This window comes from Oryctolagus cuniculus, chromosome 14 (genome assembly GCF_051225735.1).
Source record: "Oryctolagus cuniculus isolate XC-2025 breed Fujian yellow rabbit chromosome 14, ASM5122573v1, whole genome shotgun sequence".
Lineage (NCBI taxonomy): Eukaryota > Metazoa > Chordata > Mammalia > Lagomorpha > Leporidae > Oryctolagus > Oryctolagus cuniculus.
In genome coordinates this window covers 16,999,948-17,025,409 of record NC_142880.1, presented here as the reverse complement: position 1 = coordinate 17,025,409, position 25,462 = coordinate 16,999,948, and the positions used below count along the sequence as shown (strand labels likewise).

Here is a 25,462-nt window from a genome sequence, read left to right as displayed (position 1 = left end):
AAAGAAGAAAACAAATGAAGATTTGTGTCATCAAGTCAACTACCAAAGGAGTGGCTGACACTTAAGCCTTCTGGGGAAATTCTGTGAGCTAATCTAAAAGGTACCTTTCAGAGAAATCACACCATGGAGCAAGGGTGCCGAGGTATTTATGCACAAACTCCCATCAGGCATTGCTTGAGGCTGCTCTGGGAGTGTGCAGTCCCTGGCACGTACAGCCCTTCTTGCTGGAAGGTAGAGAAATGCAGGCTCTGACAGATGTAAGTCAGGCCAGTGTGAGAGATAAGAGAGGTCCAGAGGTGTGGGGGTCACTGACATTATGTGCTATGGTCTACCTTTCATACCCTGAGATCCACTCATTCCACATGTTGAGTTCTCTGAGTCCTGTCGTTGATTCAATGTGATGGCTATCACAGTTTTGTTTTGTTTTGTTTTGTTTTGTTTTGTTTTTGAGTTTGATTGTATTACTGTTTGTCGCTCCCCCTCTTCGTGGAGGAGCAACACAGGACCCTGCGCTGTTCTTTCGTCTGCTCAGCCCTCCCCGGGTTTGCTGCTGGTTCTTCCCGGGTTGGCTACTATCCCTTCCACCTCCGTGGAAGGGCAGTCCCCACTGGCCACATTCCCCACTTCCGCGGGGGAGCGGCACACTGCCGGCCGGCTTTCTCGGGGGCTGCACGGGTGTTCCTTCAGCTAGATGTTCCCCATAGATGTTCCTTAGATGTTCCTGGTGCATGCTGTCTCTCTCCTCCTTTATAGTCCTCTTCCACCAATCCCAACTCGGCTGCCCACACGCCGAGCACACTGCTCTCCTCCAATCAGGAGCAAGTCCTACAGTTTATTGGCTGAACTGGAGGCAACTGTGTAGAAACTGTTTACTTCTCTCCCAGCGCCATATTGTGGGAGAGCAGATGCATAGAATAAGTCTTAATTCCAGTAACTTAGTCTAGTCCGGATTGCTCCCCACAGATCCCCCTTTCTTTTTATTTTTGGCGTTGATACGCGCCTGTCTTCGGTGCCCCGTGGCACACACTCTGCTCTGCTTGCTAGAGTTGCCACAGGTTCTTACAAGTCCTATCAATCAGGCAAACCGAATCCGGGTCCTCTCTTCGCCCTGTTGTGAGGAGGTTTTTAGGCGCTGATGCGTGCCTGTGTTCGGTGACCTGCGGCTCATACTCTGGTCGAGCCGCCTGCTGGTGCTTACCGCCTTAATCAGGCAGACCGAATCCAAGCTCTCACATTGCAGTGTTGTGGGGAGGCCTTATTGATGTTAATTCGTGCCTGTCTTCGGTGACCTGTGGCGCATAAGCTGCTAGCCGCCCACAGGTACTCACCGCCTCCCTAATCAGGCAGACCGAATCCAAGCTTTCTCATTGCCATGTTGAGGGGAGGCCTTTCTATTTCTCTATTTCTCTATCTCCGGGCATTCCTATTTCTCCCATTTTACTTCTATCTTCCAGCATTCCTATTTCTCTCATTTCACTTCTAAACTTCTGTTTCTCTTATCCCTGTGGCCTCCCGGCGCCCGCCCCGAGGCTGCCTCTCGGTGGCTTTGCGCGGCTTCCCGGCGCCTCGCCCCGCCGGCGGGTTCCCGGCTCTGCGCGCACACTCCGCGGTCTCCACGCACTTCGCGCCTGCACCACGGCCTCGCGCCAGCCCCGCGTTCCCTATCTATTCACGCCCCGTGCTCTCTGCACGCGGCGGCTTCCACGAATGTTTCCGCCACCACCGGCATTCAGTCCAAGTTCCCCGGACTAACCTGGCGAATTCAAACCTGGCGGCCCACGTCTCTGCTTCTGGTTCCAGATCTTCGCCTCTTGCTCCCCGGGCTGACTTGAATTCCAAGATGGCTTGGCCTGCACTCGCGGCTTCATCCTCCCTAACATTTTTCTCTACCCGGTATGTTTCCCTAAGTTTTCTTCCAACAATATTCCTCCCTCATTTCTCCTGGCCTCTCCCCACAGTTTGTATCCAAGTCTAAGTTTCTTATAGGTTTCACTTTCACTTTCACCCTGCAGTCCATATCTGAGTCTAAGTTTCTTCTTGCTTTCACTTTAAATCCTAACTTCTTTCCCACAGTCCGTATCCGAGTCTATGCCTAGGCTTTCAATAGCTTCTTCTGGCACCTTTTTCATCCGGCTTTTCCCTAGGCTGTTTGCTAGTCTCTCTCTGGCATTTTCCACTTCTTCCCGTTTCTTCCCTCTTAGGTTTCCTATCCGTCCTAGGTTTCCTATCCGAGTCACGGCACCATTATGTCGCTCCCCCTCTTCGTGGAGGAGCAACACAGGACCCTGCGCTGTTCTTTCGTCTGCTCGGCCCTCCCCGGGTTTGCTGCTGGTTCTTCCCGGGTTGGCTACTATCCCTTCCACCTCCGTGGAAGGGCAGTCCCCCCTGGCCACATTCCCCACTTCCGCAGGGGAGCGGCACACCGCCGGCCGGCTTTCTCGGGGGCTGCACGGGTGTTCCTTCAGCTAGATGTTCCCCATAGATGTTCCTTAGATGTTCCTGGTGCATGCTGTCTCTCTCCTCCTTTATAGTCCTCTTCCACCAATCCCAACTCGGCTGCCCACACGCCGAGCACACTGCTCTCCTCCAATCAGGAGCAAGTCCTACAGTTTATTGGCTGAACTGGAGGCAACTGTGTAGAAACTGTTTTCTTCTCTCCCAGCGCCATATTGTGGGAGAGCAGATGCATAGAATAAGTCTTAATTCCAGTAACTTAGTCTAGTCCGGATTGCTCCCCACAACTGTTAGTAGAAGGAGCTAGAATTCTCCCTGCTGCAGCTACTCCTGAATCTACAAGTGGTGTTCGTGTTTACATTCTTGCACCACCTACTCCAGATTCTCCTCACTGTCAGCTGTCCCATCTACTGGTTTATGTTGCTGGCCAGTGGAGTAGCTGAGACCTTCATCCTCAAGGGCTGGAATCCTGGTTATCATCCCCTTGTCAGGGTGTGGTTCCTGCAGTCTCTTGCATGTGGGCGTTACTAGTCATAAAAGCATCCAAAGATGCCCTTGAGTTTGTGGACTCCTCTGTGCTCCCCTAATGCAGCACAACTCTGGCTCCTCATTATTCGGGCTCACTCTCACCAGTACAGTCACTCCCTTGCTGGATAAACTGCTGGCATGGGGAGCCCAAAGTGACCACACGAATGTATTACTTTAGGATTAGTGACATCCTAAATTGTCCTCTGATAGAGGTGTCCACACCTCCTGCACCATGGGAACCAAGACCTCTACTCTCTTAGAACTTCTAGGGAGCCATGATGCCAGAAATTACAAATTTCCAAGTGGATTATTGGGACTTTTGCCCCTTCTCCCTTCATCCATTGGCTCCCAAACCCATGGAGTTTATCTGTTGGGGACGCAGTACTCTACGGTAGTTGTTGGCTCAAAGTAAAGATCAAATCTTGAAAGTTGGGGCCCAACACTGCTGGGTGTCGTCTCTAAGCTGTGCACTTCAAACTCCATTCCAATGTTATACTCTGTGACAGCGCCTATGTGACACATGTGTGCAGGATCAATATGACATGAGCAGTAAGGCTGTTTAGATGTCAGCATGAGCCTGCTGCCTAGTCTTTGACTGGGCTTTCCTCAGTAAATCAGGATACTATGTTATGTTCAGCTAAGATTGAACTTTCTGCTGAAATATGGGCACACACCAAAACATTTACAACAATCGCAAGTGAACTACTTGGCAAATTTTCACAAAGTGAATATACATGAATACAGTTAAGATTTTTCACAATGGTTCTATAAAAATATTTGGTTATTTCATAAACCAATAATTGTTGCACTCCATTACTAACTTGGATTTGAAAAAAATTTTTTGTAAGTTTTTATTTATTTAATTTGAAAGACATGAGAGAGAGAGAGAGAGGGAGAGAGAGAGAAAGAAACAGAGGCAGGGCAAGCTCCCATCCTGGCTGAACAGGCCAAAGTCAGTAGCTAGGAACTCAATCCGGGTCTCCCATGTGGGTGACAGGGACCCAAGTACTTGGGCCATTGCCTGCTGCCTTCCAGGAAGGCATTAACAAGAAGTTGGAATTGGGAGTGGAACTGTGACTCAAACCCAGGCACTCCAGTATGGGCTGCAGATGTCCCAAGCAGTGTCTAAACCACTGTACCAAATGCCTGTCCTGGATTTGAAAAAAATTTTAGGACAATCCATGCCCTAGAAACATAGCACTTATTAGACTATAAGTCTGATAATACAACCTTGCCACAAATTCATCCTGACTCCCAATACAAGATTTGTGAGTTCTACCGGATTTGTGAATTTTCTCTTTGTATCGTAGTAGAATTCAACATGTACATATTTGGTACATACATACATGTATATATATAAAATTTCCCTTTCTGTCATTTTTTTGTGAGACTAATCTCACTTTCGCAGCTCTACCAGCTCAAAGGCTGAGGGAACATATGCTACCCCATATGCTCAACACAGATTCCTCCATGCATTTCTCCCACAGAGCTCGGGGATTGAGGAATGTTTGTACTATTTTATTTTTCCTCATAGTGAGTCACTCCACTGTACATTTCAAAATCTGTGGTACGTTGAAAGATCCAAGAATTGAGGTACATTTCAACAAACAGCTTCCCATCTGGTACATGAGAGATTTTATTTATAACCAGGTATCCAGATACAGGGGTATGGAATGACATTCGAATTATTTTGTTTTATTACCTGACCGAGGGGCTGACAGAAACACTAACCACCTTCACTCTGTTCCCCACGATGCAAGTAGATCAGGAAACTCCTCTGCCTCAAACTCTTCTCTGAGGTCAAAGTCCCCACCATGGGAGAGCAAGGTGCCCCCCAGGACTCTGCTCCTGTCTTATTAAAGATCCCCTTCCTTTCGACAGTCACCTGGATCTTGCAGTTAAATGTATCCCTAAATTAGTACTCATCACAGCATAATATATGAGTAGGAAAGGTTCAAAAGCCAGGGTGTTTTGAACACACGTCTTATCACTTGCTAGCTGCTTTTCATTTACTGAACCCCAAAGAGAGTTTCTAGAAGTAAGCACTTGGTGTTTAAGGTGGAAGTAAGGACAACCATTAGAAGCTAAGGATCTGCTTCCAGTTTTGAGCCCATAAGGCTCACTGATGGATTCTGCATGTGCCACCATGTTGGAACCATTGCAAAGGCCAGACTAGACCAGGTAGGTAATTCAGCATTTCCAGAAGCCCAGAACTGGTAGAGTTGATCTTCTAGCTCTAGAGGGAAGAAACTGCTCTCTTCTTTCTTCACCATCCACCCAGGGCCGGAGTTGCCTGAACCAAAACTGCCCTGCCATGTGCACAAGGACTTACTCTGTTTCAAAATATATTATCTGAGTTTGGATGGGAGGTCTGAGATGGTCCACATTTAAGCATAGGCTGAAAGATTTTGTGCATCATAAAGTTATGAGATGTTCCAAATGCTAAGCCAAACATAAAGAGATGCTTTGAAACATCCTCCCACTTTTCCTTTTAAAATTTTTAATTTAATTTTTTTATTTGAGAAGCAGAGAGAAAGAGAGAGGAGGTGACGAGAGCTCCCTGCCTCCTGGATCATACCCCGAATGCCTATGATGGCTAGGACAGGTCCAAGGCTGGGGTCAGGAGCTAGGAATGCAACCCAGGGGTCCCACATGGGTGGCAGGAACCCAGCTACTTGACCACTGCCTCCCAGGATCTGCACTGGTGAGAAGCTGGAGTCAGAAACTGGAGCTGGGAAATGAACCTAGGCACTCTGGTATGGGACGTGGGTGCCTCAACCTCTAGGCTAAATGCCCATTTTTTTTCAAGAATTTACCTATCCATTTAAGAGCAGACAGAACAATTATCTAGCATTTATAAAGTCTTTAGATGTGCTTAGTTCACTGGTAGGAGCCTTGGGGCGTATAAAACAAGTGTTTTTACAAGGCTTGAATCTGGAAGGAGAGAGAAAAACTTTGGTGTGGTGTGTACTTTAATAAGTGTATACTTTTCATAAATACTTTCAGAATGAGAGAGACCACTGTCTAGAGGAAATTTTAGTGAAGACTTCATAGAGGAAGTAGAATTTTTTTGCTATAAATTAAAAGTAAAGTGTTACAGGATGTTCATTGCATAAAGGGTGTATTAGTTCAGGCTGCTATGACAAATATACCTCAGATTCGGTGGTGTAAATAAGCATTTATTTCTCACAGTTCCGGAAGCTGGAAGTCTAAGATGAGGTTAACACACAGTTGGTTCTGGTGAGGGTTTTCTTCTAAGTTGCCAACAGCCAATTTTTGGTGTCTTCATGATGGAAAGAGGGTAAGCTAGCTCTCTGGCCTCTTTTTATAAGGACACAGATCTTGTCTATGAAGACACCACATTCATGGCCCAATTACCTCCCTAAGGACCCATCACTAGATACTGAAAGGGTTAAGGTTTCACCATATGAATTTGTGGTGAAGGGGACCACAAACATTCAATCCATTGCCAAGGCAGCCAAGTCTGACCTACATGGATACAAAAGCACAGGGCAGGAAAGATAATGATGATGCTGCTTGTGGTAGCTGGTTCTCTCCTTACTCTTCTGTGCTCCAGAAAGCACTGCCTATAGTAGTCACTCCCAAGCCTTAGCACGCATCAGAATCTCCTGGAGAGGGCTTGGTGAAAAACACACAGGGAGTAGGTATCTGGTCTACTTTTTAAGATGTCAGTGTCTCATATGGGAAAACCTATGTTTGATAAAGTCCTGGCTCCAATTTGCAGACCTTAGGAAGCAGCAGTATTGGTGCAAGTAATTGGCCTGTCACCCTCATGGGAGACCTGGATTGAGCTTCTGCCTCCCAGCTTCGGCCCTGGCCTGGCCCTGAACACTGTGGGCAGTTGGAGAATAACCAGCAGTGAGAGCTGTGTGTGTGTGTAGTGTGTGTGTGTGTGTGTGTCTGCCTTTCAAATAAGTTACACACACACACTCACCCCAATGTGGGCACCTAGTCTAGAGTTTCTGATGGAATGAAATGAGACATGCCTTTGCATTTCAGTAAGTTCTTAGGTGGTGCTGATGCTGGGCTGGGGCCCAAGCTCTGAAATCCACTGGTCTCAGTGGCATTGATAACTCAGTGGTCCACACACTCAGTAAATGGCATCCACCAATGACAGTAATGATAATGCTACAAATTGTCTGCCTTAGTGATACCCTTTGCTCCACATTTCCTCTCCCCTGTCTCCGCCCCCCTCCCCACTAAAGCATGTGACCACCCATTCACACCTCTGTGTCACATCTTTCCTTACCAACATCACTCACTCAACTCCCACATTGCTGCTGCCACATTGGATTTGACCGTTTCCTGCCTATTGCTGTTGTAAGCTGAATTCCCATGGTTTGACCTTTCGGCCAATCTAAATGTTGAGAGAAAAAGTGAATGATGTTACTGGTTTTCAGTTTCCACTGATCTCCTGCTGATTTGTTGGTAAATGAAAGTGGTGATGTGGGGGCCCTGATTTTGATTTTCTGTTCAACACTGATTATAATATTGCAAGTAGCTGCTTATTTGCTTTGGAATTATTTCTCTTTGATGAAATGATTACCCAAGTAGGTAGCATTGTGACTGTTTCAGCAGTTCTGATAATTGCATGTTGGTTTAAGGCTTTACATGTTAAATAATTAGATTACAGTTGACCCTTGGCAGATGCTTTGAATTCCTTTAGTTTTATCAGCAATCAGAGTACATAACAAATTGCAAAGTAGCCGAAACCTACTGGAACTTCTTTCCATGAGGATGAAAGGAGTTAATAGCACATAGTAGGGGTTCATTATATATTTGGTGAAGGAACAAATGAATGCATTCAAAATAAATGCAAAAATAATTTCTCTTTTCTCCATGAAACAAAAACAGACACAGTTCCATGAAATATAGGCATGGTTATTTTGTATCCGCTTTAAATTTGGCAGGCTCCCAAATGTTAATTTGCTTTTAGCTAGTTGAGATTAAATGTAATTCCTTCCCTGAGCAACCCTAAAGTAAGTAAGCATGAAAGCATTTTCAGAGTAATCTGGGAGGAATTGACATTTAAAGGAGTTAGCATTACATCTGTACTTTAAGGCTATTAATTTCATAGATAAATTAACTTCATTACTCCATCTTTATCTTGCATTTTGAAAGGACTCCATCAGCTGGAGGCCTGAAAACCGAGGGTCAGTTGAAACTGCTCTTATCCCAGCCTGGCTGTAATTGGAACCTGCTTCTGGAAACCCTACTGCATTGCGATGGTCTTTTATTGAGGATCCTGCTGAAGGGCTCGAGTGAGTATTAATGGTTGTAAGAATGTCCTCAAAAAACCCAGTGTTGCTCAAGGTGAATGAGAATGTTCTTTTCTAATCAAATACTGGTAGAAAGATGTATACCAACTGCATGTGTCAGCAGTGAGTAGAGTTAGCAGCAGGCATAATATTGATCTGCTTTACTAGCCTATTTGAGATCATTTTTTTTTTCAAAGATTCTGATAAGGGAAAACAATATATATACTCACACATATATATCATAGTTCATATAATATACATTTATATTTTATATAAATGCAAATGTTAGATATATATACAAATATAAATAATTTGAAAGGCTGAGAGACAGAACTCACATCCACTGATTCATTGCAGAAAAGCCTACAATTTCTGGAGCTGGGCCAAGAGGGCGCTAGGAACTTAATCCAGGTCTTCCCCTCCATGGCTAGGAGTAGGCGAGACAACTGGGAACTTAATCCACAGATCCAACGACTTAAGCCACCACCTACTATCTCCCAGGGTGTACCTTATCAGGGAGCTGGAATCAGTAGTGGAGCTGGACCTCAGGACCATGCACCCTAATATGGAATGTGGACATCCCATATTAAACTGTAACAAATGCCTGCCCCTGGCAAACAGTATCTTTGTATGACATTGTTCTATCACCACTGCAATTATATAGAAATATATAAAAAAATTGTAGGAACACTTACATTTCCAAAGAGCAATTCTGAATCAGAGAGAGAGAGAATTACATTAGAGCAACCCTAGAAATTTTAGTGTATCATGAAAAGTGTTTATGCAACTTATAAACAAGCAAACTGTGGCTTATAGCCACATCCATTGGGGCATGGAGAAATAATGAGAAAATTATAAATGGAAATTGAGAAGTAATAGCGGACCATATTTCTCTTAATTAAACTTTCTATTTTTCCCTGTGAATGCTACATTACAAAAAGGTAAACAGTGTTATGCTAATGAATATCATATCGCATTGCTCTCCTCCACCTTCTATGAAAAGCCTTCTAACCATTTTCACATACCCGTATGCATTTCTGCTGTTCTACACCACATACAAAGCTGGATGAACCTCACCAATCACCAGTTTCACTGCAGATTTCCTGAATCAAGATCTTTTTCCTTTAGGTCCCTAACACTTTCAGAACCATATCCAGGTCCTTCCGCCATTCAGATTTGATTCCAGACAACTTTTCTGACCTTTCCCCCCACTCTCCCCTTGCACATATCACCGTCCTCCCTCCCAATTCCAGTTATTGTCCTTGTCCTCAAAGTCTCATTCCCTCCACACCTTTTTTCTTTTTTTTGGTTGATTGACTACTGTTTTATTGGAGATATCATCACAGGACAGGAGGCCCAGGGTTCTCCCTATCACCTTTGGAAGAGGAGGGCGGGCATGCACTGGCTAAGAAGGGCCTGGATTCCATCACAGTTCCCATCCCCCCAGGGGATCTGCTGAGACACCCCACCCGTAGCAGCTTTCCCTATGACTGAGCACCCCATTCCAACTCCTGCTGGCATTGGCAGCCACTGGGTCAGGACTCTGGGGAGGGAGAGGAAGGCACCCAAACTAACTTCCCTTGTCTTATTCTGATGTCACCTGTGTATTGAACTGCATAAAAGATCTGGTAGGCCTGTCAAAAACAAACAAACAAAAAAACCAAAAAACCCATTTGTCCCACTTGGCCTCCATAAGTCTACAAGTGTCAGTCTGTGTTGCAGATTTTTTTAAAAAATTTTTTTAAGTAATCAAGAAACAGATCTAGAGTGAATTCTAGCTAGAGGGCTGCTACCACTGCCAAGTGATGGTCGACTTAAAATGAAAAACTCAGTTCAAATTCTCTTGTCTTACATTAATATTTTCTTGATCTCTTAGGTAGTATGAGTCATTGGAGCAGAAGCGTGGTGTTTTGTTGTATGTAGAGTGTGTGTGTTTTGTTTTATTTTACAAGTATGACCAAAGTGCTTTTTTATGACTGTCTTGAGGGAGATGACATAAAATAGAAATAAGCTCCCTCTTGGTATTCTTAGTCCACCTAACATTGATGTCATATCCTAGGCTGCTTATCCAGTAATGACATCAGCATTACAGGACTCTGTTCAATCTTTTGTTGATATTGTTCACTAGATTTTACTATTTTTATTAGAAACAGTAATACCCTATTAGTTTGTTTTTGCCCTTGGCCTTTCCAAATAAGATACTATGCAAGAAAGATGGTGGGCTAGTCTGGCGGTGTTAAGGGGCTCTGAGGGATTATTCCAGTTCCAGAAACAGTAGCATCTAGAATCCATTGAGTCTGCAGGAGGGTAGGGGGGTGGTGGTGGGGTACGATTATGTAAAACAAGGCCTTTTGTCATGAAAGGGTAAACCCCAAAGCTGTGGATCTGATTAAAACTGCAGATTCTGATTCCACAGCACTTGGGTGGATCCCGAGATTATGCATTTGTAACAAGCTGCCAGATGGTGCTGCTCTTGCTGCTGGTGGTCTTTGAACAATACTTTTAGTAGCCAGGATACTGAATAAAGTATCTGTTGCTGTAGATAGCAAATGAATTTGAGGATGTGGCTTGTCTTTGCAACATATGTAAGCTTATAAAGAGACACACTTTACATAAGAATGTTTATAAAGCATTTTATTAGGATTTTCACAGCAGTCTGCAAGCAAGATCTTTTTCAAATACAGATCTGACCATAATCACTTCTCTGCTGAAAGCCTTCAGTGCTCCCGCCCAACCCTGTGATAGAATAAGGGTCCTAATCCTTGAGACACCATCAGTGATCAGTGCGCTGTGTGCTCCAGCTGTGGCCAACTTGGGATGTTCATCTTTTTTAAAAGAACTATGATGAATTTGTTTTGGTGCAGAAAACTTTTGAAATTTATTCATAGGTTTTCCATAAAATGCATTTTCCATGAAGTTTTGAAGAATTTTTAGGTTCCTTTGCTTATACAGGTTAAACATGAAAAAGTAAGATTGGGACAGACATGCAGTGCAGTGGGTAAGATGCTCTCGGGATGTCCTCGTGCCCTGTTGAGACACCTGGTTTCTGTGCTCTGCTTCCAGTGGAGCTTCCTGGAAATGTGCACCCTGGGAAGCGGCCGATGATGGCTCAGACAGCTGGGTCCTGCCGCCCATGTAGCTGTTTCAGGCTGGGTTCAGGGCTCATGGCACAGTCCTGACTGCTGGCAAGCATTTAAGAAGTAAACCAGTGGATTGAAAAATCTCTCAATGTCCCTCTCTCTCTGTCTCTCTACCTTTCAAACAAAATGCAAAATAAAGTAAAAAGAAGTAAGATGTGCATTACCACTTTCCAAATGATATTCTTAATTTAAAATCCTATGACGCGTCTTATCTGAGTATCTATCACCATTTTCTAAGCACCTATTATTGATAATGCTGAGGGATTTGTGTCATCGCCTAACTTTGAGATGACGCATAAATTTTGAATCTTCACTTTATTTTCTCCTCACCCACATATTCCCCAATGTATTGCATTCTTCCCCTTTAAAAATATTTTGCTTAATATAATATTTTCATCCATAAAGTTTATACATTGGTTTCATAGTATTTTGTTTTCAAATAGTGATGATTGAAAAGCCACTGATATCATCTTGCTTAGTTTCCTTTGAGAAAAATGATCAAAGTGAGCCATGTAGCCCTGGAACTGTGGGACAGATTTCCTGTATAACATTCACAACTTTGGCAAAGTAATTGCTCTGCCACGCAACTGGTGAAACTTGTGAAAAAAGGGAAATTACATTATTAGTTGTTATGTGCTACCTTGGATATGAAAGGCCTTCAAAAAGTTAATGGAAAATGCATATTATGAAATAATTAAGCATGATTTCTAAAAATGTTTATACCAGAATAAATATATCTTTGAATTCTATTTTTCCATTAACTTTTTGAAGTTTCTTTGTGTGCTTGGCCAGACCTCATCTGCAGGTTCATGGTCTGTTCTCAGCATAGCCTTTTTGAAGGAGCAGTGCCCATTGAAGAGCCAACCCATTTCTGATCTGCTCTTATAACAATTTTGAATTACATAATTAATTATATTATTTATAGTCACCATTCTGTACAATAGGTCAAAAAAAGTAAAGCTAATTTCCTCTAACTGAAACTTTAATGGACAAATTTGTTAATTAGCCTGATTTCATCATTCTACATTGTAAACATATATCAAAGCATCAATTGTACCCAATAAATATATAATTATTATAAGTATAAAGTTTAATTATAATTAAGTTTAAAATTAGAAAAATTACAGGTCTTTGGAAATATGAGTCCAACACAGAAAACAGTGACAATGATATTAAACAGAAACCATACCATGCCTTAAGTAAAATGGCTGGGTCCAACTTATGAAGAAAAGACATGAAGTGTTGACTTTCTGGCCCTTTGTAGAAAAAAATTGGCCAACTCCAGGAAGAGCTACCAGAAAAGATATGGCAAGGAGCACCCTGAAACCAAGAGGGTATGGCTGTCAGGAATTTAGGAGAGAAGATTTCAAAGGGGGAAGACGGGTATATGAGGCTTAGGGGTAAAACATTGCCAAATATTATGACTAGGAGATCACTAAGTGCCATTCCAAAAAGTTCATTTCTGGATGGAACAAACACTAACAAAAAAGTACTCAAGAGACCTATTTCTTCCTCCTTTCCTTCCTGCTTTTAATTTTGTGTCAGCATTAAACCATTAGCTAAGCATGCATCACTATTCCAGGTGCTACAGGAGAAAACCTACAGACCAGATGCACTTCCCTAGAAAGTCATATCATAGCAGAGTATTAGAGACCTAGTGCGATGATGAATGTAAAGAGGTCGAATGCCATAGGAAATTAATGTACGTGGCTTTCAGGTAATACATTACCCCATGCCATTCCCTGGACCAGACTGAACACTTTGTATTCAGGGGTCGCTTTCAACAAAACATCACAGCAGGCCTTAAGCAATTTGGGTTTACAACATAAAGCAAATGACAGAAGAAGATTCCTGTCATCTTTGTGATTCTGGTATAAATTACGTAATTTCTCTCAATTATACTTTGTTCATCTGTAAAACCAGGATCATTCAGTACCCCACCGAGTATTCTGAAGATGAAATGAGAGGTCCATCAGCTGTGTGATATTTGGTGTACAGCAAGCATGGCATGCCTACTAGCTTGTATAAATCTCAATTAATACATTCAGATGTACAAGAAAAAAATCATTTATCATGTTCCCATCAACTTTATGAGGACTCAGTCCATCCTGTTTGGACAGTAGGACATTTAATCCAAGAGATTCTTGGGGTGCCCACTCTTACTTCCAGGATGGTACAGACAGAAGGGCCTGAGAGGCCTTATTGGCCATCAGTTACCTGGTTGCCCTGGCTACTAAAGAGACACCTTTCATCCCTGTCCTAATGAGTCCGCCAAGTGCAGCAACCGGGTGTGGCTCTGGAGGCCAAGTGCCATGTCAGGGAATCTAACTTCCCAGGGAAGCCTCTGGAGCATTGTCAGTGAGTGGATTCAGGTCCCTTCTTTGCAGATCCAGAAACTTCTGTCCCCAGTCCCAGAACATCTCTTCCCTCTGAGCCCTCCAGACTCATGCCTCTGCCCTCCCAACAGGACACGTGTAATTCCACTGCAAATGATGTGGTACTGCCAGTAGGTTACCTCTTTTGACTTACAAAAGTGGCTATTTTGTGTAGCTCAAACTAATAACTAATCGATTTAGCATTTCTTCTTGTCTTTAAACCTAGGAGGGCAACAAACCTTGATCTATTTGAATATTCTAAACAGCAGAAACCCCTGATGCAAGTAAATAAAATAGACTACTTTAGTCTGGGGCAAAGGGAAATAAGTAGAAAGACAATTTAAAAAGAATTCATTAAATTCATATGTCAGTACCAATAGTAATAATGCTTATTATTTGTATAATAATGCTTGCTTATTACTGTCCCCCCTTCTCTTGTGCATTTTCATGGTGGGATTCACTGGGTCTTGCCTCATTCCTGCTCTATTTTAGATTTTGTAGCTTCATCTCCAGTGTCCCTCCTGGCAGCCTCCCTTTGGTCCCACTGTAACCCCTGGCAGTTGCCTGCCTTCCCATCATCACCAGCCCTCTTTCTCCCTGGAAAGCACTTCTCACATCACCTGTGTTGTGCTGATACACTTATACTCCTTGTTTTGTTTTTTTTATTTGAGAGGCAGAGAGTTTGAGAGAGACAGAGAATTCTCATCTACTGGTTTACTCCCCAAATGCCAGCAACAGCTGGGAGTAGACTGGGCCAAAGCCAGGACCGGGGAACTCCACTTGGGAGTTAGGAACCCAATTAATTAAATCATCACCACTGCCTCCTAGAGTCTGCATTAGCAGGAAGCTGGAGTCAGGAACTGGAGCTGGATCTTGGGCGGGCTTCCTAACCGGTGTCTTAACTGCTGGGCTAAGTGTCTTCCCCTGCTCTTCCTCAAAGACTTAGCTGAGACATGATCTCTGTGACTTCTCTGTATTCCCTGAAAAGACTTAAAAGCATCATTCTCTGTATCTCCACAGTGCCTTACTGAAGGCACTTAGGCTTAAGATGGTCAAATAACTTATCTTCCAAACTGGAACATGAGTATGCAACTAGTACTTAGTGCCGGGACCAAACATGTGAACCAGGACTGCCTTGGGCAAATCAGGAGGCATGACGACTCTACTTCCCCTTACATTGCTAGGAAGATTGTAAATTTGTCTATCAGCATCTGGTACAGCGACTGACAGATAGCGGTCAATCAGTGGACCAACTGATACATCATGGAAACACTGAAAATATTCTAGAATGATGAAATGACATAGAAAAGGAAGTGCCATGGTGCAGTAGGTTAATCCTCCCTCTGCGGTGCCAGCATCCCATATGGGCGCCGGTTCTAGTCCCGGCTGCTCCACTTCCAGTCCAGCTCTCTGCTATGGCCTGGGATAGCAGTAAAACATGGCCCAAGTCCTTGGGCCCCTTCACCCACATGGGAGACCAGGAAGAAGCACCTGGATCCTGGCTTTGGATCAGCGCGGCTCTGGCCATTGAGGCCATTTGGAGAGTGAACCAGCGGAAGGAAGACCTTTCTGTCTGTCTCTTCCTCTCAACTGTCTGTATCTCTACCTCTCAAATGAAATAAATAAAATCTTAAAAAAAAAAAAAAAAGAAAAAAGAAAAGAAGGTGGGAGAGCATGTCCAAAAAGAACAACAAATAAATTCCTTTGGGTGGAATAGATGTTTGGGTATTGGCACATAATTTAGCAAACGATTCTGGAAACTTGATCAGGGTAAGTTTTTTTGTTTGTTTTTATTTTTGTGTTTGCAAAACAGGGGAACAGGGGAAGGTTAAAGCATTGGGGAGGGAAGGAAAGATAACTGATAATTGTTCAAAAGATGAATGAGAAGGAGGGGAAGACAGAGGAACTCTAGAGACTGAGAACAAGAGGTGAAATTAGGAATCCCTTGATTAGGAACTTCCACCGCTTAACATTTTATACTTCATGAAAAAGTCAGGACCTTTTAGATTGCAAGTGACAGAAATCCAAGTTAGCTTGATGTAAACAAAAAGGAGAATTTTTCACGCCAGCCAGCATAGACTCAAAGGGACTTCAGTTTGGGTAAAAGCAAATTTAAAAGGTAAGTTTAGTTTGGTGCAACAATAAGAATTGAAGTTAATTCCAGATTTTTTTCTTAATACACATTTCCCATGGGCTTTCTGAGGACCCCAGTATAAAGGCATTGGAGGACCCAGGTTCTCTGACACGGTCATCTCAGGAGTCTCCTTCTCTCAGTTCTGTTTTCTTCAGTGTTTCATTCATTCTTTGTTAAGTTCTTCCCGAAAAGGCTCTTCAGGTATACTTCAGGTATACACTCTATCAGCCTATCAACCACAGTAGAAAGAGAACTCTGATTTACCAAGAATTCTAGCAAAAGTGCCCGCCCACCTCTAAACTAATCACTGTCGGTGGGAGGTGTCAGGGTCTGATTGGCCAGGCATTTGGTCACAGGTTCACCAGGGTTGATAGACTCAGCTTCACCCAGGCCAAATAAAGGAAGTGTATGTGTTGGGGGAGGGACAAGCAGCAGAGAGGGGCAGAGGGTGGGGATAGCTTGCTAAAGAACACTCATTTAAAAAAGGAAAGAAAATGGATATTAGGAAGTGATACCAACAGATGTTCTCCCCATAAAGTCTCTGGTACTATTTCTTAATTTGCAGACAACAGTGAACTCTTCTAGATCGTACAAATCAAACCGTAGAAATAAAATTATCAAGAGGAAACATAAAGTGATGAGCTTCCAAATGTGTAGGAATAAAGCAATTCCAAAGTACTCTAGATTACATTTCATGAAAGTATTCAAAATATAACAGATGAGATGTAAGAATTATTTTTGCCTATTAAAACAATAATAATAATCCCATGCTTGTTATCCAAATAAATAGAAATCATTATTCCACCTTTCAATCTAACCTACAGATGCAATACTACAGAGACTCCTAATTAGTGATCTTCGAGTAAGCAGTAATCAAGCCAAAGGAGGGTTGAAAAGGGCAATTAAATTGTTAAATTCCTTAAATAAGTTTATTGAGAGATTAATTGATACACCTCTTCATTCTGAAATGACATGGTCTATGGGTTTGAGAAACAATCATAAATATATTTATTTGTGGAATTGACAACATAATTCTGAGTACACTGCCAAAGTGAATTTTCCCGTGGGACAAGTTTAGTTTTCTTTGTTGTCTGGATTTTTTGTTGTTGTTGTTTCATTTTATAGAATGAATGTGCATACTTTTTAAATGAAAAAGAATCCCCCCCCCCCCCAAAAAAACACATTTTCTTTCAGAGAAAGAGAAATTCTGACATACAGAGAAACTAGCGTTGCCCTTTGAAGTGGCGCCTTCATGACTCTTGTCAGTTTTTTTTTTCTCCGCATAAATATCCATGAGTATCTCGGAAACAATATTGGGTTAGATGAGACACGGATCTGAAAGAATGTGGTATTTCTCTTCGTATGTAAATATTAATCAAATATGTTATCACAGCATGATGCTAGGGTAAGTGATAAGAATTTAATCACATTCACAGATACTTGCCTTACTAAATCATTTTTATTCCCTTCAAGAACAAGTTTCTGACACAGAAAATCACCTGCAAGGACCCAGCTTGGTGGAAGCCATATTTAAAGTCCTATACCATTGCAATTTTTCTCCACAAACATTTGGAAATGTTTTTGTGAGCTACATGGAAGAGGACCAATTATGGGACTTTTTATATAATATTCCAGGTATGAGAAATTGGAAGTGTTTTATAGATACTGAAGTATGCCTTTAAAGATGTCTTAGAAGTTTTATTGGTATCAGTTTTGCTGAATCTGTTCTTTGTGAGTTTACCTTACATTTTCTCAGTATAAAGGCTCCTGTTGGGAACCATAAGCCATTAGGTTCTGTCCAATTGGATATACTTTGGGGAAGGGTGAGGGAGAGGTTGAGGAGAAAAGTCACATAATACACATTTTCTCTTTTTTAGTTAGGAAATATTCCACAATAAAAATATTTACACAGGATGTTTTGTTATTGAGCATGTAAGACATTAGTGATACATGAAAAGTATTTTTATGCATTTCTTCAACAAACTGATGGGCAATACTATTGGTCAACTTTCTTCAACTGTTTAAGGCATTTATTGTTATGACCATGGTGCTCCTCTCTATAAGGCAAGCATATCCTGTGAGTTCTGTGGGAATAATGTGTTTTCTCATCTGGTGCATTCCTCCACCTTCGGTTGGTTAGGTTGCCAGTTTAGACACCCCATCCCATATTAGAGTGCCTAGGTTCAGGTCCTGATTCCCCTACTGATTCTAGCTTCCTGTTAATGTGCACTTGGAGAGGCAGCAGAAGATGGCTCAAGGAGTTCTGTTCCTACCACCTACATAGAAGACCTGCACTGGGTTCCTGGCTTCAGCCTGTCCCAGCCCCAGCTGTTGTGGGTATTTGGGAAGTGGAAGTAGCAGATGAAGATCTCTCCCCTCACCCCATCTCTGAAATAAATAAAAATTACAGTTCTTTTTTTTTCATCAATATATGAGGTATTAATGGGTTTCCCCACATTCAGGCCAATGTAGATTCTCACCTTGTTTCATCCTTTGTATCTTGCCTTTAAATCTCCATATTTAACATCTTGGGAAAACACAGGATGGGAATTTACATAATGATTATTATCCTGTTATTCCACTTAGTCATTTGTATCAGTTTTATTTGGCTTTCAACCTATACGCTTTCTTCTCCACTGCTCTGCTATCAGCGTTTTCGTAAAATATTTCCTGAGCTCCTTGTAAAAGATCTGACTGACTCATAATCGTGGTTTCATTCCTCCTGGACTTTTTGACTTTCCTCGAGATAGTACACGAAAACCATTTTAGCGATTTTAAAGTCATAATGTTTCATCTTCTCTTGTTCATTATCCCTGCAAAATAGCAATAGATAAGTTTATGTAATAATTGCAAAAATCTGAATCTATCACTTAAAGATTCTGTAATAATTATCTCCTTTTAAAGTTTTATCGCCTTGTTTCCTTCCAGTCCCTCACTGCTTCCTGTTTACCCAAAGGAGGGACCAAATTTTTAGGTAAAAAAAAAAAAAAGAAAAAGAAAAAGACTGACTTAGAACTTGTTGTGCTTCTGATTTGGTCTTCAGAGAATGGAAAGGATAATAACGTTGAAAGCCTTTCACGCTCAGCTGTTTTCAGTTGTTTCTGGGGACGAAAGCGCTGAATTCTCCCAAAAGATTACAGAGCATCAGTGGCCTCCTGCTCCAGCCACTGTTCATGCTGTCGTTATTAAGCTCTTGAACCACTTCTTTTGACACTCAGCCCCAGACTGCACTGAAAATGGCGTTGACGAGATCCACAGACCCCAGGCGCTGACAAGAGAAAGTGAAGCTGTGATTTGCTCCTACTTTGTCTTGTGCGTGTGGAGCACACTCTCTGCCTGCGAGGTCAGGACAGTCTCTGGAAACAGGGGTTGCCCATATCACAGAGCCCGGGCTGTGTCGGAGGCTGAAAGGGACAGACTTCCGATAGACCAAAGATGCCTGGCCTTCGCATCAGTTCTTCCTCCCTGTAAGTTAATATGCCTTGTACCTCGAACAGTCTCTGAGCCGGGGACCTGCCCTGGTCAGGAAGGACTGGATCTTTGTTTCCCATTTAAGCCTTTGGAAAAGTTTTCCTTTTCTTGTGTTGCCAGTCTATTATTAAGATATGACAATTTAAGAAACTCTAATAAGATAGTGCAATGCACTAATTCATGACAAAATTAAGCCTTTCCTATGAGTTCTATTTAACCGGAAAATATATTTAAAAGAGGTACAGCTGAGACACGTAATCATCACCCCCCAATATCTGCATTTTATCGCTCCTAGATCTGTGCTTCGGTAAACATAATTAATCTGCACAGATCAACTGCAGCACATTATTTAAAAACCTCACTGGTGTGTGAATATTCTTGTTGAAACACTGTCAATGATTTCGGCATAGCTTACCCGTAAAACATCACAGTCTTAGAGTGGGCTTTGTGGCGCAACAGGTCAAGCTGTCCTTTGGGGTGGCTTATCCCATATCACAGTGCCTGGGACAGAGTCCCACCTCTACTTTGAACCCAGTATTCCTGCTAATGCACACCCTAGGAGGCAGAAGGTGATGGCTCAAGTATTTGAGTCTGCACCATGCATATGAGAGATGTGGATGAAGTTCTTGGTTTCAGCCTGACTCAGTCCTTGCTGTCATGTTATTTGGGGAGTGAATCAGCAGGTGGAAGATCTCTCAATCTCTCGCTTCCTGATCCCCCTCCTCTGCCTTTCAAGTAAATAAAAATAAATAAATACACATTAAAAACAGAAGTATTATTATGTTAGTGTGGAAAGTAGCCAAGATTCTCATATTTATTGCTGAGTAAACCAAGATGAGAGATGTCAAAGAAATGCCCAAGATTGTCTACCAATTAAGTTGAACAGAATCAGCACAAGAAAGCAGATCTCCTACCTCATGCACCAGGTTATGCCTCTCTTTTTCTATTCCATTAAATTTTTTGAGACATTTGCTTTATGGATATATGAGTTCAATAGTGCAACATCCAATCTGATTTTGTAATTAGAAATCCAACACATAAATATCACAGAAGACAGAAATACAAAAAAAAAAATGAGAAAACTTATGTGAGCATTTCCAAGTACATTGCACTTTATAAGAAATGGATTTGGTAGCAATCAGTGCAGGCCTATATTTTCAAAATAGATTGAGCAGTCTTCAGTTGGACAAATGAAAATATTAAAGCATAAATTATCACAGCTGGCCTTGTAAGACAATGCCCAGACTTGCTAATGAGGAAAATATTGCCAAAATGCTCTGTATAACATTATAATAATATACCCAACAAGTGTCTTTCACATGTTTTGACAATGTTGACTTTGCTTTTGTTTTCTAAATCAGTTTTCTTTACTCTCTCAGTGTTTGGAAAAGAAGCTTTTAACGATTTTGCAAAATTTTCTAATTAAGCTTTGAGATGCAGTTTCCACTTTGGTGTTCTACTTACCCTCCACCCCACCCCACCCCGCCTTAAGAAAGCCCAATGCTGTGTTGTTTTTATGTTGCTAAAATTAGTTTACGGTGGCTTACCTTCATGTAGATCACAGTGATTTTTCCCTTTTACTTACATACTGTCCTGCAGATAATATGGGTAGATTTTAATGTAAGCTTTCCAAAATTGGAAGACTGTCTTCTGAATCTTTTATTTGGACATTCACTCAGTCTCTATTTATAATCTTCTTTTAGATAACTTTGAAAGCATCATTTACTGAGGAATAGGTGTCATGGTGCAGCAGTTAAGATACTAGTTGGGAAGCTTGCAACCCATATTGAAGTGCATGGCTTCAGTTTCTACTTTGCTTCCTATCCAGCTTCCTGCTGATGCACACTCTGGAGGTAGCAGGTGATGACCCAAGTAATTGAACCCCTACAAGGACGGAGTTCCAGGCTTCTGGCTGCACCCTGACCCACCCCACATTTCAGGAGTGAACCAGGAAATGAGGGATCTCTCTCTCTACCTTTCAAAATAACTAAAAATACTTGTTTTTAAATTAATAATTTATTAAATTATAACTTAAATGGAATAAAATCCACTCTTTTCAAGTGAAGAGTTAGTTCGACCAATGTATAAGCCTCTGTGACAGCCACCACACATCGCTATGGAACACTTCCATCATTTCCTAAGTTTCTTTCATACCCTTTGGGGACAATTCTCCCTCCATCTGCTAGTCCCAAGAGGACACTAGCATACATTATATTATGATAGGTTACTTGGATCATTCTAGAGTCTGATAGCAGTAGAAAGCCATGTGTTCTTTTGTGTCTGGCTTCTTTTGTGAGCTTACTGCTTGGAGAATTTTGGATTATGCTCTATCAATAGTTTACTTCTTTTCACTGCTCAGTAATATTCACTGAGTACTATTTCACTGGGTAGCACTTTTTAAAAAAATCCATTTGCCAGTTTGATGGGAATTTCGGTTTTTCTAGTTTGGGCCTATAATGCATAAAGTTATTAACATTAATAAATGTTTTCATTTCCTTTCTGTAACTAGTTAGGCTGTTTTATGAAGTAGTCATACCTTTTGCATCCTTGATAATTATGTATGAGAATTTCATTTGCTCTATATCCTTGGCAACTCTTGGAATGGCTTTTTTTTTTTTTTTTTTTTTTTGACAGGCAGAGTGGACAGTGAGAGAGAGAGACAGAGAGAAAGGTCTTCCTTTGCCGTTGGTTCACCCTCCAATGGCCGCCGCGGCCGGCGCGCTGCGGCCGGCGCACCGCGCTGATCCGATGGCAGGAGCCAGGAGCCAGGTGCTTTTCCTGGTCTCCCATGGGGTGCAGGGCCCAAGCACCTGGGCCATCCTCCACTGCACTCCCTGGCCACAGCAGAGGGCTGGCCTGGAAGAGGGGCAACCGGGACAGAATCCGGCGCCCCGACCGGGACTAGAACCCGGTGTGCCGGCGCCGCTAGGCGGAGGATTAGCCTAGTGAGCCGCGGCGCCGGCTGGAATGGCTTTTTTGATTCTGGCCATTCTAAGAGGTATGTAGTATTGTCTCATATAGTTTTACTTTCCATTTCCCTTGTGATTAATAAAATCAAACACCTCTTCATGTTCAGAGTGTCTGTTTGAAAGCATTGTTTTGTAAAGTAACTCAAATTTTTTTGTCTGTTCATGAATTGGATTCTTTGCCTTACTGAGTTTCAAAGAGTTCGTTATATGTTCTGGACATAAGTTCTATGTCATATACTTGTACAGATAAGCTTCGCTTAATGACAGAAATAAGTTCAAAGAAATGTGTCACTAGGTGATTTCATCATGCACAGAGTGTACTTGCACAAGCCAACATGGCTAACACATGACATCACTGGATAATATAATCTTAGGGGATCCCCCTACCCCCTTTGTAAGTATAGCCCATGATTAAAACATCATGATGTGGCTCACGACTGTGTCGATAAAATTTCCTCCCAATGTATTTTGTACTTTTTCATTTTCTTTTTTTTAAAGATTCATTTATTTATTTGAAAGTCAGAGTTAACACAGAGAGAGAAGGAAAGGCAGAGGCAGAGGCAGAGAAAGAGAGGTCTTCCATCCGCTGGTTCACTCCCCAGTTGACCGCAATGGCCAGAGCTACACTGATCCGAAGCCAGGAGCCAGGAGCTTCTTCCAGGTCTCCCACGTGGGTGCTGGGACTCAAGCACTTGGGCCATCCTCTGTTACCTTTTCAGGCCATTAGCAGAGAGCTATATCAGAAGAAGAGCAGCTGGACAGAAACCAGTGCCCGTATGGGATGCTGGCACCACAGACAAGGCTTAACATATTAAGCTGACCCCAATTTTTTTCCCCAAAAACCTTTTATTTAAGGTTTTTCATGCTTTTCATAAATACAACTTTAAGAATATAGTGATTTTTCTCACCATACCTGCCCTCCCACCCACACTTTCACCTCTCTTCCACCTCCCTCTCCTATTCATTCTTTTTTTACTAAGATCTATTTTAATTAACTTTATACACATACAAATAAATCTATAAAGTAAAGAGTTCAACAAATTATATGAGGGAAAAAATTCCTCAACAGTCGAGACAAGGGCTGTTCAAAGTCGTTGCATATTGAAGTGTTAGTTTCACTTCTATAGATTACCTTTTAGGTGCTCTATTAGTTATCACAGATCAGGGAGAACATATGGTGTTTCTCCTTTTGGGACTGGCTTATTTCACTAAGTATGATGTTTTCCAGTTTCATCTATTTTGTTGCAAATGACTGGATTTCATATTTTTATTGCTGCATAGTATTCTATCATGTAAATATACCATAATTTCTTAATCCAATCTTCAGTTGATGGACATTTAGGTTGATTCCAGGTCTTAGCTATTGTGAATTGAACTGCAATAAACATGAGGGTATAGATAACTCTTTCATATGCTGATTTCATTTCCCTTGAGTAAAACCCCAAAGTGGGATGGCTGGGTCAAATGGTAGGTGTATATTCAGATTTCTGAGAGATCTCCATGATGTCTTTCACAGTGGCTCTACCAGTTTACATTCCCACCAACAGTGGATTAGGGTACATTTTTCCACCCTTCCTCACCAGCATTTGTTGTTTGTTGATTTCTGTATGGAAGCCATTCTAACGGGTGAGGTGAAACCTCACTGTGGTTTTGATTTGCATTTCCCTGATGACTAGTGATCCTGAGCGTTTTTTTTTCATGTATCTGTTGGCCATTTGGGTTTCCTCTTTTGAAAAATGCCTGTTTAAGTCCTTTGCCCATTTCTTGACTGGGTTGTTTGTTTTGTTGTTGAATTTCTTGATCTCTTTATATATTCTGGTTATTAAACCTTTACCAATTGCATAGTTTGCAAATAATTTTTCCCATTCTGTTGGTTGCCTCTCACTTTGCTGCGTTTCTTTTGCAGTACAGAAGCTTCTCAATTTGATGTGATCCCATTTGTCAATTTTGGCTTTGATTGCCTGTGGCTCTGGGGTCTTTCCCAAGAACTCTTTGCCTATGCCAATGTCTTGTAGAGTTTTCCCAATGTTCAATAATAATTTGATGATATCAGATTTAGGTCTTTAATCCATTTTGAGTGGATTTTTTTTAACATTTATTTAATGAATATAAATTTCCAAAGTACGACTTATGGATTACAATGGCTTCCCCCCCATACCGTCCCTCCCACCCACAACCCTCCCCTTTCCCACTCCCTCTCCCCTTCCATTCACATCAAGATTCATTTTCGATTATCTTAATATACAGAAGATCAGCTTAGTATACATTAAGTAAGGATTTCAACAGTTTGCTCCCACACAGAAACATAAAGTGAAAGATAATAGATGATTTTTTTTTAGTGATGATGAAATCAGATCAGACCTATTGTCATGTTTAATCCCAGTGAGAGTCAAGTTGGGAATTGATAATTTCTTTTTTTTTTTTTTTTTTTACAGAAGATCAGTTTAGTATGCATTAAGTAAAGATTTCAACAGTTTGCACCCCCATAGAAACACAAAGTGAAATATATTGTTTGAGTACTTGTTATAGCATTAAATCTCAATGCACAGCACATTAAGGACAGAGATCCTACATGAGGAGTAAGTGCACAGTGACTCCTGTTGTTGACTTTACCAATTGACACTCCTGTCTATGGCATCAGTAATCTCCCTATGCTCCAGTCATGAGTTTCCAAGGCTATGGAAGCCCTCTGAGTTCTCCGATTCTTATCTTGTTTAGACAAGGTCATAGTCAAAGTGGAGGTTCTCTCCTCCCTTCAGAGAAAGGTACCTCCTTCTTTGATGACCTGTTCTTTCCACTGGGATCTCTTGAGTGGATTTTTGTGTAAGGTGTAAGGTAGGCGTCTTGCTTCATACTTCTGCATGTGGAGATCCAGTTTTCCCAGCACCACTTGTTGAAAAGACTGTCCTTGCTCCAGGGATTGAATTTAGCTCCTTTGTCAAAGATAAGTTGGTTGTAGATGTGTGGGTTGATTTCTGGCGTTTCTATTCTGTATCAATTGTATATCCATCTGTTTTTGTGCCAGTACTAGGCTGTTTTGATTATAACTGCCCTGAAGAATGTCTTTACACTTGGTATTGTGATGCCTCTGGCTTTATTTTTGTTGTATAAG

At 41.8% G+C, this 25,462-nt stretch overlaps 1 protein-coding gene across 10 annotated transcripts in view; it reads left to right on the top strand.

Moving 5' to 3' along the window:
- Positions 1-25,462, top strand: part of KIAA0825 (KIAA0825 ortholog) — a 443,996-nt gene that overhangs the window by 180,292 nt on the left and 238,242 nt on the right. For all 10 annotated transcript variants that reach the window (XR_016220532.1, XM_017344597.4, XM_017344595.4 and 7 more), the window contains 2 exons: positions 8,125-8,264; positions 17,384-17,545. Coding sequence is in view for 9 of the 10 variants with exons in the window: in XM_017344597.4 (XP_017200086.4) it covers positions 8,125-8,264; positions 17,384-17,545 (302 nt within the window). In the remaining variant the exon portion in view is untranslated. The remainder of the gene's footprint in view (positions 1-8,124; positions 8,265-17,383; positions 17,546-25,462) is intronic.